The 15,184-nt window shown below is 37.8% G+C and overlaps 2 protein-coding genes across 3 annotated transcripts in view; both read right to left on the reverse strand.

The window, feature by feature from the left end:
* Window positions 1-5,637, reverse strand: part of hoxc12a (homeobox C12a) — an 83,801-nt gene extending 78,164 nt beyond the window's left edge. The window contains exons 1-2 of the mRNA XM_051096129.1: window positions 5,580-5,637; window positions 5,355-5,462 (exon numbers count right to left, since the gene is read on the reverse strand). The gene's annotated coding sequence lies outside the window, so the exon portion shown is untranslated. The remainder of the gene's footprint in view (window positions 1-5,354; window positions 5,463-5,579) is intronic.
* Window positions 5,638-7,651: 2,014 nt separating this feature from the next.
* rarga (retinoic acid receptor gamma a) overlaps window positions 7,652-15,184 on the reverse strand; it is a 68,122-nt gene continuing 60,589 nt past the window's right edge. For both annotated transcript variants that reach the window (XM_051096206.1, XM_051096208.1), the window contains 6 exons: window positions 14,571-14,712; window positions 12,923-13,086; window positions 12,250-12,426; window positions 11,958-12,162; window positions 11,631-11,789; window positions 7,652-9,726 (listed from right to left, as the gene is read on the reverse strand). In XM_051096206.1, the coding sequence (XP_050952163.1) occupies window positions 9,371-9,726; window positions 11,631-11,789; window positions 11,958-12,162; window positions 12,250-12,426; window positions 12,923-13,086; window positions 14,571-14,712 (1,203 nt within the window). In that variant the 3' untranslated portion in view covers window positions 7,652-9,370. The remainder of the gene's footprint in view (window positions 9,727-11,630; window positions 11,790-11,957; window positions 12,163-12,249; window positions 12,427-12,922; window positions 13,087-14,570; window positions 14,713-15,184) is intronic.

The raw sequence follows: 15,184 nt of genomic DNA on the forward strand, positions 1-15,184 counted from the left end.
ACATTAGATTATGGATGCACTACACTGGCTTTTGATTTACCTGTAAAGATACTTGTGTAGAATTGGACCATTGGCCTCCTGTTATCCTCTCTTGCTTTTTTACAACTTTTTGCTGACCTTCACCCCATTTTTTTCCCTCTGTTGCTTTTCCTATACCACTCCCTCTCTAGCTCTCCCATGTTTTTTTTTTTCCTCCTCCTCTCCACACTCACTCCCCTAGCAGCATGACGGGAGCTAATTATAAAATCAATGGAGCCGGGCTGCCTGCTTTACGGCTGCCTCTAAAACCTTAACAGGGAAATCACTGTAGGATTGATGACTCCTTCACTCTTTATCTCTTTTAATTAGAAATGTAAAAGATATGAAGAGCCTGGGGCCACAGCACTGCACCCTGGCATTACAACATTTTACCTGTTCTCCTTCCTTCCTTTCTTCCCTCCCTCCTCCTCTACCTCTCTCTCTCTTTCCTTTTTTGCACTTTCATGTCTTTTAGGAAAACACTGGCCCGGTTTCCTGCAGAGGATGTGTAACGTATAATCTACCCTATATGTCTCTCTCCTTCTCCAAACACCTCCAGCCAGAGTCTTTTCTCTTACATTAGAAATGAAAAATATATTATGGGTCATTTTGCATTTTATTATGAGTTGATTGAACGGCATTAAAACAGTGCAGCCTGTATGGTCTCCACTTGCTGGGCAAGATATTAGAGTCATTCTTTTCTTTTACATCCTAATACCTTATTTTGACTTCACTTTTTGTCTGAATGTTTTTTCCTCACTTTCATTCTGCATTTTTAATATTTCCTAAACTTTAGTGCGTTATTATTAATGTTATTAATAATTCTGCATGTTTGTGCAGTACTTCAAATCATGCAGTTTGTTGAAGAGAAGTGTGCTATTACATTTCTAGTAAATGGATTTATAAGTTTTGATAGGGGAAGAAACAAATCCCATTAAAGAAGACACATCTATAGCGGACTAGAACATAATATAGACTTGGGGATGGATCAATGAGCAGCCATCTAGCAATCATCCAGACGACATGCCAAAAATTAAAGGGATAGTTGACCCAAAAATGAAAATTCTGTCAATAATTACTCACCTTCATGTCTTTTAAAACCCCTAAGACGTTTGTTCAGCTTCGGAACACAAATTAAAATACTTTTGATGAAATCTTGAGAGCTTTCTGACCCTGCATAGACAGCAATGCAACTAAAATGTTCCCAGGGCCAGAAATGTACTGAGGACATCTGTGACTTGGAGGAAAAGAATTTTTGAATAAAGTCATTGTTTTTGGTTTCTTTGCGCACGAAATGTATTCTTGTTGCTTCGTAAAAAAATTACGGTTGAACCACTAATGTCACATGGATTAGTTTACCGATGACCTTACTATTTTTTGGGTCATCTGGGAACATTTCAGTTACATTACTGTCTATGGATTGTCAGAAAGCTCTTGAATTTCATCAAAAATATCTTAATTTATGATCTGAAGATGAGCTAAGGTCTTACAGGTTTGGAACGACGTAAGGGTGAGTAATTAATAACAGGATTTTCATTTTTGGGTGAACTATTCCTTTAAATCCCTTTGCAACAACGTCCTAAAAAAGGATTATGGCCTGGGCCATTGACAAGGTACTGCAAACATGAAATTAACAGACAAAGTGATTCAAGGAATAGTTCACCTAATCTGTTGCTTTTTGCCAAAATGAGTCTATAATTTACAATAATGCTTCCTCCAGTGAAAAATAACTGTTTTGGACTGTTTGCTAATATATAGAGTTTCATCTGTGCATATTTCTCTCCTGATTCAGACTAGATGACTTTTCACTGAAGAAAGCAGTATTATAGATGGAGGCCTTGTATTTTAACCAAAGCAGCACTTTAAAGTTAAATACGTCTTAATGATGGATTTGTTTCTTACAAACATGCAGCTTTTCACTTCATAAGATGTTAAATGATGGACTGGAGCTGTTTGGATTACTTGTGGATTATTGTGATGTTTTTATCAGCTGTTTGGACTCTCATTCTGACGGCACCCATACACGATGAGTAGGTTTGGGTATCGAAAATCAATTCCGATTCCAGAATCGGATACTTCTTGTGAAATTTAAATTTCGATTCCGCCTATTGAATCATATATGCAGTTCTTTTTTTTCATCTTTGAGGACTCGACCTAGCAATCTGCCAGGACCTTGCTCGCTAATCTAAGCGCGTAGCGCTCCAAAGTATGGTTAAACTTGCGATCAGAAGTCGAAAAAGCAAGCTAAACATGTTGCAATAGATGTGTCACCACCAATATGACAAAGCATTTTAATTTAACAGATCGTTAAAGATCACAAACATGATTTAAATACCAACGTGATTCTGTTCCTAAATTACAATGATTCATCTCTTTGATTCCTCAACCTTTCTTCCGTGCAGTGTACCACCAGTGTGATTTGAACATTCAAATCTGCGTTCGTCCTGCCGCTGACCTAAAGAGAGCCACTGGTCATGTCAAAAAATGAAGCAGTTTCAGTCTTTTCAACCACACAGTTCATTATTTCTGTGTTACAAACGTTCAAATAATCACAGAAGTACTGGGATAAATGTTCATAGTCTGGATATAAACTCTGATATGTACGGTAGAGATCAAAATAGAGTAAATCATCTTTTTGAAAGTTAATTTGACATTCCAAATAATGTATCATTACGTTGTTATGCCAGTAGATGGCGAAAGGGGGCGGTTAGTAATGTATTTGTCTTTGATCATTCATTCAAAAACACTGATTCATCCAGTAATGAACCAAGTAAATCTTGAGTGAATCACTGAATCATTTACTTATAAATTAGGCCTATATGTGATTTTGTTTAGTTGTCTAATGTTTTTTTTCTTCAGAATCGTAAGAGAACCACAATTCCATTTTAAAAAAAACAACAACCCAATTTATCCAGAATCACGCAGCTCTATTTTGCAAACAGCTCTTAAGTAAATCTTTTTTTTTAGTAGCCTGTTGATTTTTGTTCTTGGTATTCAGCTGCAACTAAACGTTTAGCAAAAAAGAAGCAGAATAAATATGCTTGATATCATCTTTTATTCACACTGTAATCGAAACTGGGAATCGAAAAGAATCGGAATCAGAATTGATAATATTCTAACGATACCCAACCCTATTGTTGAGCAAGTGATGTAATGCTAAATTTTTCTAAATCTGTTTTGATGAAAAAAACAAGCTCCTCAACATTTTGCATTGTCTGAGAGCGAAATTTGTAGTAAATTTTTATTTTTGGGTGAACTATTCCTTTAAATGTGTGCCACCTACTGTTCACAATGCAAAAATGGGAAAAATTAAATGTTATTTGTCCCAAACATCTCTTATGCACTAACTTGGCCTAATGAAATTTACTGAAGCTTTGATTGTTTTATGTTGTCTATAAGTCTATGTTGTTTTCACTGTTGCAGTAAAGCACATGATGCAACTGTAATGTTGACTTTATTTCACAAAATTAATTCAATTCACGTTTATTTGTGTAGCACTTTTCACAATATATATCGTAGCAAAGCAGCTTCACAGAAAATTAAAGTTTCTACATTATATTTATGAGTAGCTTATCAGTGGTGACTATAGCAGAAATGTATAGTAAAAATCATGCGGTTAGTTAATGACATGTATTTAAACAAACAATGAACACTACTAATCAAACGATCAAACTTTCGGTAGTTTCGTATGTTGGTTCAGGGTCGGCATCATCTGTGGTCCTCTGAGGGGTTGGCAAAATAAATACTATTATATTATATTATATTTTCAAGTACTTTCTCATTAGGACATTACATCTCACAATTAAGGTACTACAGTGTGATACTGATATTGCAGGCCTACATCAATTCAGTTTTTATCAGCCGATGGAAAAGTCACATTTGCAAAAATATAAAGATGCTAAATCTGTAATTATTTTCAGTCATAAAATGTAGATTTATTTCCTATAATTATGAAATTAAACTCACAAATGTGAAAATGATTTATTAGACTACAATGTTTTTTTAACACTATGGTGAAAAGTGTGTAGGAGAGACAAAAGGAGGCCACATTTGACCATAATTCATCTTCACAAACACCATGACATCATATTATGCCAAGGCAAACACCACTCCACTCAAAAGAATCCAGTTCTATTTATTTTCTTGTAGGTTTCACTGATAGCCATTTAAATGGCTTTAATCAAAATAAATGAATGAATATCTCTCCACATGTGCCTCTTTTGTTGTTTTTGTAATCGGAACAAACGTTGCTCTCGCCTTTCATTATTGCTCTTTTCTCCTTCATTTAACTCTCATTACTCTCAGCGCCATGCACTGAACACCACAGGAAGTGGCGCATGTTTGCCATGGAAAGAAAAACATGTCCTGCCTCTTTAAATCCATCACCTCAGCCTATCTGCCTTGTGTTCCCATGGCAACATCTCATTGGGATTGAATATATGGGGTCCTTGTAAACCAGTGTATAATGTATGGGCCTTGTTTTTAATCTTAGCCCTAGTTTATTGATCTTTTTAATGAAACTTAATTATAGTAATCTTTTAATTAAGAGGACCATACCCCGGTTTACTACAATACCCTTGAGCTATGAATAAATAGAATTGTATATTGTGAGCCCCTGTGTGCTCTTTACAAATAAAGTGACCAAGTCTAAATCCATCAAGTACTGTGTCTGGAAAAAAAAAAAAAAAAAAAAAAAAGAAAAAAGACATAAATCCATGTCAGCTGTCCTTTCTGGGTAGTGAGAATATGAAAACATACATGAAAGGGCGTGGTCATCTTTATCATTCAGAAAAACACTTAAAAGATAAACCAAAATAAATTCTGAAATTAACTAAAAATCTCTTGATCTGGTAAAAAAAGACTAAATTATTTTAATGTTATTTCAAAATTGACATTTTAATTTAACCAATTCTGAAGTACTTAATACTGTATTAAATACTTCTTAATGATCACATATTTAATTACCTAAAAGATTAAACTCTTTCTTCTTAATGAAACCAAATGTTCATAATAACCATCCGCCCTGTCTCTTGTCTGAGCCTTTAATGCTCCTGTATGAGTAATGCAGGGATGTTTCTTTGTCCTCAGATAATTACTGTATGACACATGCAGACAAATGAGGGCACACTGGCAGGATCCATTAGTTTTGGTCTCGGCAGTGTTTGTGTGTGGTTAGCGTTTGATAAATTACACTTCTCCAGCCAGCAGGGTCATTAGAGCTAATCTGTGGTGCACTATCGCCCTCTGCTGGATGAATTCTTTCCGGATGTAGATGTTTCACACCCGTTGTTTCATTGTGAATACTGTCAGCTAAAATTGTGTCTTCATTTACTTACCCTCGTGTCGTTCGAGACGAGTATGACTGTCTGGAACACAAAAATAGGTTTTCTGAAGAAAGTCCTAACTGCTTTTGTTTCTTCTCAAAGGAACAGTGTGTCCAGGGCCTGTCAAGCGTCACCAAAAGACAAAAACAAAAGACATCATAAATATAGCCTATGCGACAGATGAACTATATTTCAAATCTTCTAAAGCTATATTATACTATTATGGGAAGTACAAACCGAAATTTGAGTCGTTGTTCACGGCTAAATCCTCGTCTGTAGCTTTCTAACCTTTCCCTTCTTTCATACTCAAATTTGGCGCTTAGACGCTTAGACGCTTAGCCGACTGACGTCACAAATTATCGCTATGGATAAATTTCGGACTCGTTAGATAAATCTTGTTTTCACCGCACATTTTGCTTACATAACGCTAATTTTGCATTGGGATGTTATTTTATATAATATATTCCAAATGAAAGTTAGAGCTATAGTCCATTTAGAGTCGAGTGATGGTACTTTACTTCATTCTAGGAGTGTGAAATGTTTGTTACCTGGATTACAAAGCTACTACACATCCCCAAATTCGCGGGTATTTTTAAATCGAATCTTTTGTTAAATCGAATCTGATCGAATCACAGAAATATCACTGATTGTGACTCGATGGTGTTAGTTTGTAACGTCTTCAATTTATGCCAATTGTAATTAAACTTTGTACTACGGTACAAAAATATTAAATCAGTTAGAATCACAGCATTATAAAAAAATTGCGTGACCTGGACTTGGTGTGATTCATATGGAAGCCCGTTTCCGCCACTAAATTAAAAAAAAAGGTAATTGCGAAGAATTCTGACCTTTTTCTCGCAATTACGAGTTTACATCTCGCAATTCTGACTTTTTTCCTCAGAATTGTGAGATCTAAAACAGTGAGCATTGCGTGATATTTACTCACAGTTGCAATTATATGACACCACAATTGCGAGACAAACAATTCCGAGATATAAAGTCGCAACCCTGAGAAATAAATTCAGAATTGCGAGATATAAACTCACAATTCTTTTTTCTCAGAATTGCGCCATTGAGAGTAAGTCAGAATTGTGAGATATAAATTGTGAGATGTAAACTCGCAATTCTGAGAACATATCAGTCATCCCTGGTGAAAAAACCAGCATATGCTGGTAGGTATGTTTTGATGCTGGAATGCTGGTTAGGTAGGTTTTGATGCTGGTTTAAGCTGGTCCTTTGCTGGTTTATGCTGGTCCTTAGCTGGTTCATGCTGCTCCTTGACCAGCAACATGACCAGCAAAAACCAGCAAAGGACCAGCTTAAACCAGCATCAAAACCTACCTAACCACCATTCCAGCATCAAAACATACCTACCAGCATATGCTGTTTTTTTCACCAGGGATATCAGCGAAGTTTTTCTCTCGCAATTTTAATTTTATCGCAATTGTGAGTTTATATCATGCAATTCTGAAAAAAAGATTGTGACTTTATTCTTACTTTTTCACAGAATTGTCCGATACAAACTTTCAATTGCGAGTTATAAAGTCAGAATTGCAAGATATAAAGTCCCAATTAAGTCGCATGATTTAAGCCTGGTTTCACAGACAGGGTTTAGTCCAGGGGTGCTCAACCCTGTTCCTGGAGATCTACTTTCCTGCAGAGTTCAGCTCCAACCCTGATCAAAGACAACTGAACCAACTAATTAGGATCTGAAGGAACACTTGATAATTACAGACAGGCGTGTTTGATTAGGGTTGGAACTAAACTCTGCAGGAAGGTAGATCTCCAGGAACAGGGTTGGGCACCACTGGCTTAGACTAAGCCAGGATTAGGCCATAGTAGGCCATAGTTCAATTAGGACATTTAAGTAATTTTTACTGAGACAAAACAAAGGCACTGATATATTTTCAGATCAGTCAGTGCAAGTTTCTTTCAGTTTAAAAACAGCTCAGACCAACATTAGGTCTTAAGCCTCGTCTGTGAAACCAGGGGATAAACTCACAATTCCGAGTTACAAAGTCAGAACTGCAAGATATAAAGTCGCAATTATGACTTCTTCTCAGAACTGTGTGATATAAACTCACAATTGCAAGAAATAAAGTCAGAATTGCGAGACAAAACGTCACAATAGACTTTTTTTTTAATTATTCAGTGCCAGAAATGGGCTTCCATAGATTTAAGCATGTCAATGGCAGAGAAAGCCCATTTCTCAAACATGAAAGTGAGTAAATTATGACATTTGGTTAAACAATTCCTAAAGCATATACTAAGTACATGGAGTTAATAAATAAATGAGTAACAGAGAAAGATTCTCAAAAAAAAAATGTTTATTGTGCCTCTTATTGTTTATATGGCTTTTTATATAACAGAATTTGTTGAACACGAACAAAGGACTGACAATACATTAGCCAAGTTTAGAGAACAAGAAAAAATATGACGAAGAGTTAAAGTAATCTCAACATTCCACTTGCTATACGTGTGGCTGTGGCGCAACTCTGAAGGAGAAGAGGTCAGTATAACAGCTCACACACTCTCTGACAGCACCACAGTGATGACATTCATTTAACAAAGTACTACACTACAGCTTATTGAGTGCAGCCATCCTCACATTCAACACACAAACACACACACACGCACACACACAGAGCTGAGTTGTGGTCATAGTCGTATTGCTTGACTGAGACTGATACCTTTTAATGTTCAGTGGCACACGACCACCAAATTGCATACTGTGTGTTTTTGGCAATAAAATGGACTAGGTAAACGAACTATATTTCTATAACGAAGATGAAAGTTCTGCAATGACTGTGTAAGATACGCAGATACATTTCAGTTCATGGTGACACGGCGAGATTTCTGAAACGTAATACATAAATATTGCCTGTTTCTAGGCTGCCGCCAGACAGCAAGCGTTTGGTCCTTACAGAGATGCCCTGAGTCTGAATTTCATGTTTTTCTTTTTTATAGCAAGAGTTTTGAATATATGTAGCATGCTTTTCAAATGTGTGTGTGTGTTTGTGTGTTAGCACAGGTTTTGATACATGAGATTCAGAAAATCGTCCAGATGCATTTGTGTAGTTATCCTGAAGAATTGTCTAGGCCGATGAGGTCAAATCCCGTGCAGGCTTTTAGTTTGACTCAAGCGCTGCATAACTTCTGCCTGAGCGCTCTGAATGAACCCGGTCCAGTATGACATCATATGCATGATGCAGAGACTTGAAGGTAATGGACATGTGGGTGTTTTCTGTTTGGAGCTGGGCTCCCTGACAGGAGTTGAACCCTACAAGCTGCAAACTTTGGCACAGACACACCATTGAATTGGCAGCGGATCATATGACGCAATGAAAGCCGATACGTAATGGCATTCCCCTAAAAACACGGATCATTCGATGGGAGATACCCAGCCACTGAACTGATTATCAATGACATCTAACGCTGAGCCAAAGTGCCCAAGAACCCAACCAAGCAGCTGGATAAAGACTCAGCAGAGGTCTGCCAGTTATAGCAATCCGATTATCTTTCTGTAAGTCTGCCCAGGAAAGCTATCCAAACAAAACATAACTAAAGAAAATAGAATACAGGACAAAAAAAATATATAAAGGTATATATAGATATGTATGCGCTTATTCATAAAATGTAAAGAGAACAAACTATCTCAAGGCTGAAAAAGTCAAAATGATATTCGAAAGCATCGACGACGACAAAAAGATTAGCATTTTCAGTTTTCATCCTGTATTTTTCTTTTGAAAGACTTTTTGAACCCGTTGAGAGTCAGCTGTTAATGGTATAAGTCCATTTGGCTTCTCCTTTTCAAAGCAAACAAACACGTTTTATAAAAGCGGCAGTTATTTTGTCTGAAAAGCCAGTTGTTTTGTCTTTCGCCCTTCCTCTCGTTCTGCGGGAGAGGTCCTGAGAAGAGGTTTTTTACGTGAGTTTCCTCGAAACGACTCACTGGTGTCTCTCATCGTTGACCGAGTGGCCTGAGTTAGGAGTATCTGTACAGGTAAGGCTGGAAGAAGAACGTTTCCTCACTGAGCCCTTCCTCCATGGCTCTTTCTGGACACGTCCACATTGGGTTCCTGGCCTCCCCAGGCCTCTCCGTCGCTGTCTGTACCCCTCTCCTCCTCTCCGTCGTCGTCATCGTCGTCCTCCTCCTCCGGCGAAGGCTCGCTGCCGTTCTCTGTAGCCCAGCTGTCGTCCTCGTCCTCCTGCTCTTTCTTCATAGTGAGCAGGGCCGGCGGAGGAGCAGGCGGTTCGACCTCGGGCTTTTTCTCTGTGGACTCAGCCTGATCTTCGAAGGCCTCTGGGTTTTCCAGCATCTCACGGATAAGAGGAGGCATGGGGCCTGGGATCTCCATCTTGAGAGTTATGGCCCTTTCTGCTCCTGTTGCACAAAAACAGCTGATTTCAGAACAGTGTCGTCTACATAATACATTTCAACCTGCAAAATGTTACCAAAATAAGAGGGATCATACAAAATGCGTGTTATTTTTTATTTAGTACTGACCTGAATAAGCTATTTCACATTAAATACATTTACATATAGTCCACAAGAGAAAATAATAGTTGAATTTATAAAAATGACCCTGTTCAAAAGTTTACATACACTTAATTCCTAATACTGTGTTGTTACCTGAATGATCCACAGCTGTTTTTTGTTTGTTTGTCCTGAACAATTAAAATACCCACTGTTTTTCAGAAAAATCCTTCGGGTCGCACAAATTCTTAGTTTTTTTTGGCATTTTTGTGTATTTGAACCCTTTCCAGCAGTGACTGTATGATTTTGAGATCCATCTTTTCACACTGAGGACAACTGAGGTAATTCTATGCAAATATTACAGAAGGTTCAAACGCTCACTGATGCTTCAGAATGAAAAAACAATGCATTTAGAGCCAGGGGGTGAAAACTTTTTGAAGTTGAAGTTCAGGGTAAATTGAACTAATTTTGTCTTCTGGGGAACATGTAAGTTTCTTCTGTAGCTTCTGAAGGGCAGTACTAAATGAAAAAAATATGATATTTAAGCAAAATAAGAAAAATGTAAACACCCTCATGCCATTCAAAAGTTTTTACCCCCCTGGTTCTCAATGCATTGTTTTTCCTTCAGAAGCATCAGTGAGTATTTCAAACTTTTGTAATAGTTGCATATGAGTCCCTCAGTTGTCCTCAGTGTGAAAAGGTTAATCTCATAATCATACAGCCATAGTTGGAAAGGGTTCAAATACACAAAAATGCTGAAAAACCAAATAATCTGCAGGACCTTAAGGAATTTTCTGAAGAACAGCAGGCAGTTTAACTGTTCAAGACAAACAAGGAACTCATGGACAACTATACCAACCAAAAAAACAAACAAACAAACAAAAAAAGTTGTAGATCATTCAGGTATTAAGAATCAAGCGTATGTAAACTTTTGAACAGGGTCATTTTTATAAATTCAGCTATTATTTTCTGTTGTGAACTATATGTAAACCTCTTTTATAATACCATGAATTTTGTATGATCCCTCTTATTTTGATAAAATAATTAACATTTTGCAGATTCTGTAAGGTGTATGTGACATTTTGACTTCAGTTGTATGTATTAAGGTAAACTACTTAGGTAAAAACTACCGTTTCCCCATAATGTAAATTTCTTTTTGTTTTCATTTATTGTATGTATTACTGGATATATGAACTCTACTGTTCAAAAGTTTGGAGTATGTTTTTTTTTTTTTTGAACGTTCTAATTAGCAAATAACCCTGAAAAATGTATTACAGTTTCCACAAAAATATTAAGCACCAGATCAGCATATTAGAATGATTTCTGAAGGATCATGTGACACTGAACACTGGAGTAATGGTTTCAAATAGAAAAGAATATTTTAAATTGTAATAATATTTCACAATATTACCGTATTGACCATATTTCAAACCTATCTCAATTCCAAACTTTTCCCATCTGTTACATTTGTAGGTGTATTTTGCATTTACTGTCAAATGTATTTTGCATTGAAGTGAGTCAAATCTTGTATTGTTAGATGGCATGTATTTTGCATTGAAGCATGTAAATGACAGAGTTCATCTTGATTTTGCTCAAGTATGCAAACTTTTCTCAGAAACTAGGCAAAAATTTGCGTTGCCCTCAATATGAATACCACTGATTCACAAAAACAGTCAATATTGCTGCTTTGGGTTTGAAAAAGCCTCAAGTTCACCAATGCATTTGATTTTCATTCAAATTTAAATCTTGCAAATCAACCAGAATAGCACTGCTAAGCTGATTCCCATGTATTTTTTGGCTAGTAAACTGACCCTTGGTGCTGATGCCACGTAGGTCAGTGATCTTCATCAGCATGCGAGGGAACATGTGAGGTTTGTTGGGTCGGCGACGTCGTGCATAGATCTTCAGAGCCTCCAGCAGGGGCTCCTGCAGACGATCTACACGCTCAGGTTCCTCAAGATCCATTCGGTCTATGGAGAAAAAGGTTAATATTAGTTTAGCAGTACTTCAATCCATTTTTTAGTGATCTGGTGGTTAAAACCAATTCTGAATGCTAGCTAAATCTATAATGTGTACATTTTTACTGTTGTTTCTTCTAGGTGGCAGCAGTGTTGCAATAAAATTGCATTGTGTAATACCTCCACAAATGAGGCAGATGGCGCTGAGGAGCCCAGTCTCCGTATCATCCATCTCAAGGGGCAGAAGCTGACCGGCAAAGGCAAACACCAGATCAGTGAGCGGGCCGAAGCCAGCATTATGCATCTGAGTCCGGTTGAGGGTCAGTCCATCTGAAAAGGTCATGGTGTCCTGCTCCGGTGTGTATCGTGTGCAGATTCGCAGCATCTGCAAGAGACAGGCATTTATGAGGCTAAGAATTATGTGAAAGTAATGAAGTAGATTCATGGTCTACATCAAGGAAGGCACACATACTAGAATGTCCAAGCAGGCTGATTTAAGGAGGGTGATCTGATCTGCGATGGTGAGGGTGGTGAAGCCTGGAAGGCGTTTGGCAAATTCCACAATTTTAATGATGCACTTGGTGGAAAGCTCACTGAATTTGTCCCATAGGCCCAGGTCCAGCTGAACACGGTGGTCTGAGCTTGAGTTCTGATGAAAGGAGAGATATGTCTGCATTAATATACCTTATGTGTATACATGCACTCATCCACATGCCATTCCAAACCCATATGGTTATTTACTCCATGGAACACAAGGAGAAATTTTGAAGAACGTACAAAAAACTTTAGAACTTTTTTGAAGTTGAAATACAGCATATGAATTATATGGACCTCTTTAATGATAGTTTTATGGTTCTTTTTTGTCATTTTGAAGTTTGATAGCCCCAGTACTCATAATACTGAAAAGACTGTCCAGAAAATTCTTCAGAAGGAATTTCACGGAAGAAAAAGTAATACAGATTTGGAACAACATGAGGTTGAGTAAATGACAATATTTATCTTTTGGGTGCACTGTTCCTTTAAATGATGTTTTCAATAATGGAACATGTTTATCACACTATATCTGACACGGTCGGTTTACACCGCTATAAATAAATTCCACATTCCATTGCTGACAGATCCGCTCATTTTCAGAAAACACTCACTGTGGTGTATTTTCCCAGCTGGCAGAGTGAAGGGAAGGTCTCTTGATGTGCTTTGCTCACTTTGTTGACCAGCTCCTCCAGTTCCCCACTCAGCTCGTAGCTCTCTGGTGGAACGACCTCATCCTTCACGTCCTTCTTTTTCTTATTTCGATCATTGCGCACAGCTGAAAGACAAGAAGAGAGGCTGCTTAATAATTCTACAATGAGTTACCTTCACTTAAAAGGTGCCAAAGTATGAACTTAGTACTTGGATGTGCAACCTAGTGAAACTCTACAAAGTGATGTGCCAGAAAAAAACATTTGATTTCAAGTTAATTCCTGAGAATGTCTAACCAGGTATGATACAACAATTTGTTTAATATACAATTATGTGGAGCATGATCTCAGCTACTCAGCAAGACCAAGTGACCAAAAAAAATATAGAAAGTATATTTCTTATTTAATTATATACACTACCAGTTTATTTTTAATGTTTTTTAAAGATTTCTCCAAGCCTGCATTTATTCGATCCAAAGTACAGAAAAAAAAAAAGTAAATGTTGAAATATTTTTACTATTTAAAATAACTGTTATTTGAATGCATTTTAAAATCTAAAAACTGGTAGTGTAGGCAACTAAAATATGCTCTTATGTTTACAAAAATATAATTGAATTGTATAAAATTTATTTACTTCTTTCTATAGATTCTGAGGTGAATTACAGCCTGAAAATGTTCTTGACAGATTTATGGGATTAATTTTGTCACATGTCACCTGTTTGGAAAATCTCAAAATCAACATTAACCCAATTAGTACATGTTGCGTCATCGCATCTTGCTTGGTTAATACACAATGTCACTGTACACCGAATTCCAAATGTAATCACTAATCTATGGAAACTGACCTCAGATCAGACTCCGTGGGTGTTTTGGTGCATCTGACCCAAGGGAGCTCAGCCCTGCCAACCCTAACCTCCCCCCCCTCCCCTCTTTCTCTGGCCCCCCCTCCCATTCTTTCCTTCCTCTCAGGATATCCAGTAATAGCAAAAGCACAATGTGATCCCGGTCCCTACACACATCCCATACATATAAACGCACACATACATGTCCCAGCGGACACATAGAGGGCCAATGTGCCACTCTCCCTGTGACATCATCGCTCTGACCCTGGCAAATGAACAAACACATGCCCCAGACTCGCTCTTTCAACCTCAGGCTATTGTCTTTGTTACAACACAAATCTGTTAGTGCCAAGTCATAAAGTGACTAGAGGAAGGGCTACCAAAGAAATCACACCTAGCGTTGATGGATTGATGTGGGTGAAACTTCAGACACGAAACCTATTTGTGAAGCGAACATTCATATTGAGGTCTAACCTCTGTGCTAACCAGCTTTATTGGTTTGTGTTTGAACTTTTATTTGTCTTTTGTGTCTTCAAGTGTCTCAAATGGGCGGTTTACAGTCTGTTTATGCCTCTGTGTCCCGGTGCTCAAGTCTCACCACTCTAAATTTGTCTGTGTGTCTCTGGGTTGTATGTCTGTTTCACAGCTTCTAACCTATATCAGCGTGTCCCCATCTGTCTCCTGTCCTGTCTCTATATTTGTGTTTGTGTATGTGGGTCTTGGCTGAAGCCCAAGAAGCCCGTGTGCCTGGCAGAGGCCCGAACCCTCACCTTCCTTGGACATGCCAACTTCGAAGCACTTCTGCAGCCGGCAGTACTGGCAACGGTTACGTGTGACCTTGTTGATCTGGCAGTTCTTGTCACGGTGGCAGGTGTACACCATGTTCTTCTGAATACTGCGACGGAAGAAACCCTGCAACAGACATCCAAGAGAGAGCGAGTAGGTCAGCTGAAGAGTAGGTCAACCACTGTCCCCCCATATCATTTCTCTTACACAAGCTGTCAGGATATTGTTCAAAGTTGCTGATCCAGAACTGCTTTTTGCTAATGCTTTTGTTTTTGTTATATAAACGGACAGTCAAAAATCTGACAGGTGATGGTCCTTATACCTGTGACCACACATTATATAATTGAATTAAACTGTATTATTACTTGCAGCAAACAGCTTACAACTGGGTTAATGAAACTAACTAGACCAGTTCTCACAGGACATGTTATTGTGTCCATTAAATTGTTTTTGTATGTAAACGTGTGCTAGACAGGTTATTTTTCAGCATTTTATGCCATGAAGGTCACATTTTTAGGATGCTGTGTCAAGTCAAAAGTTGTTTGTTTAACAAAAATAGATGAGAAACACCCTGCCTCTTACTTGGTGGAAGAAAATC

Source organism: Labeo rohita, chromosome 23 (genome assembly GCF_022985175.1).
Source record: "Labeo rohita strain BAU-BD-2019 chromosome 23, IGBB_LRoh.1.0, whole genome shotgun sequence".
Lineage (NCBI taxonomy): Eukaryota > Metazoa > Chordata > Actinopteri > Cypriniformes > Cyprinidae > Labeo > Labeo rohita.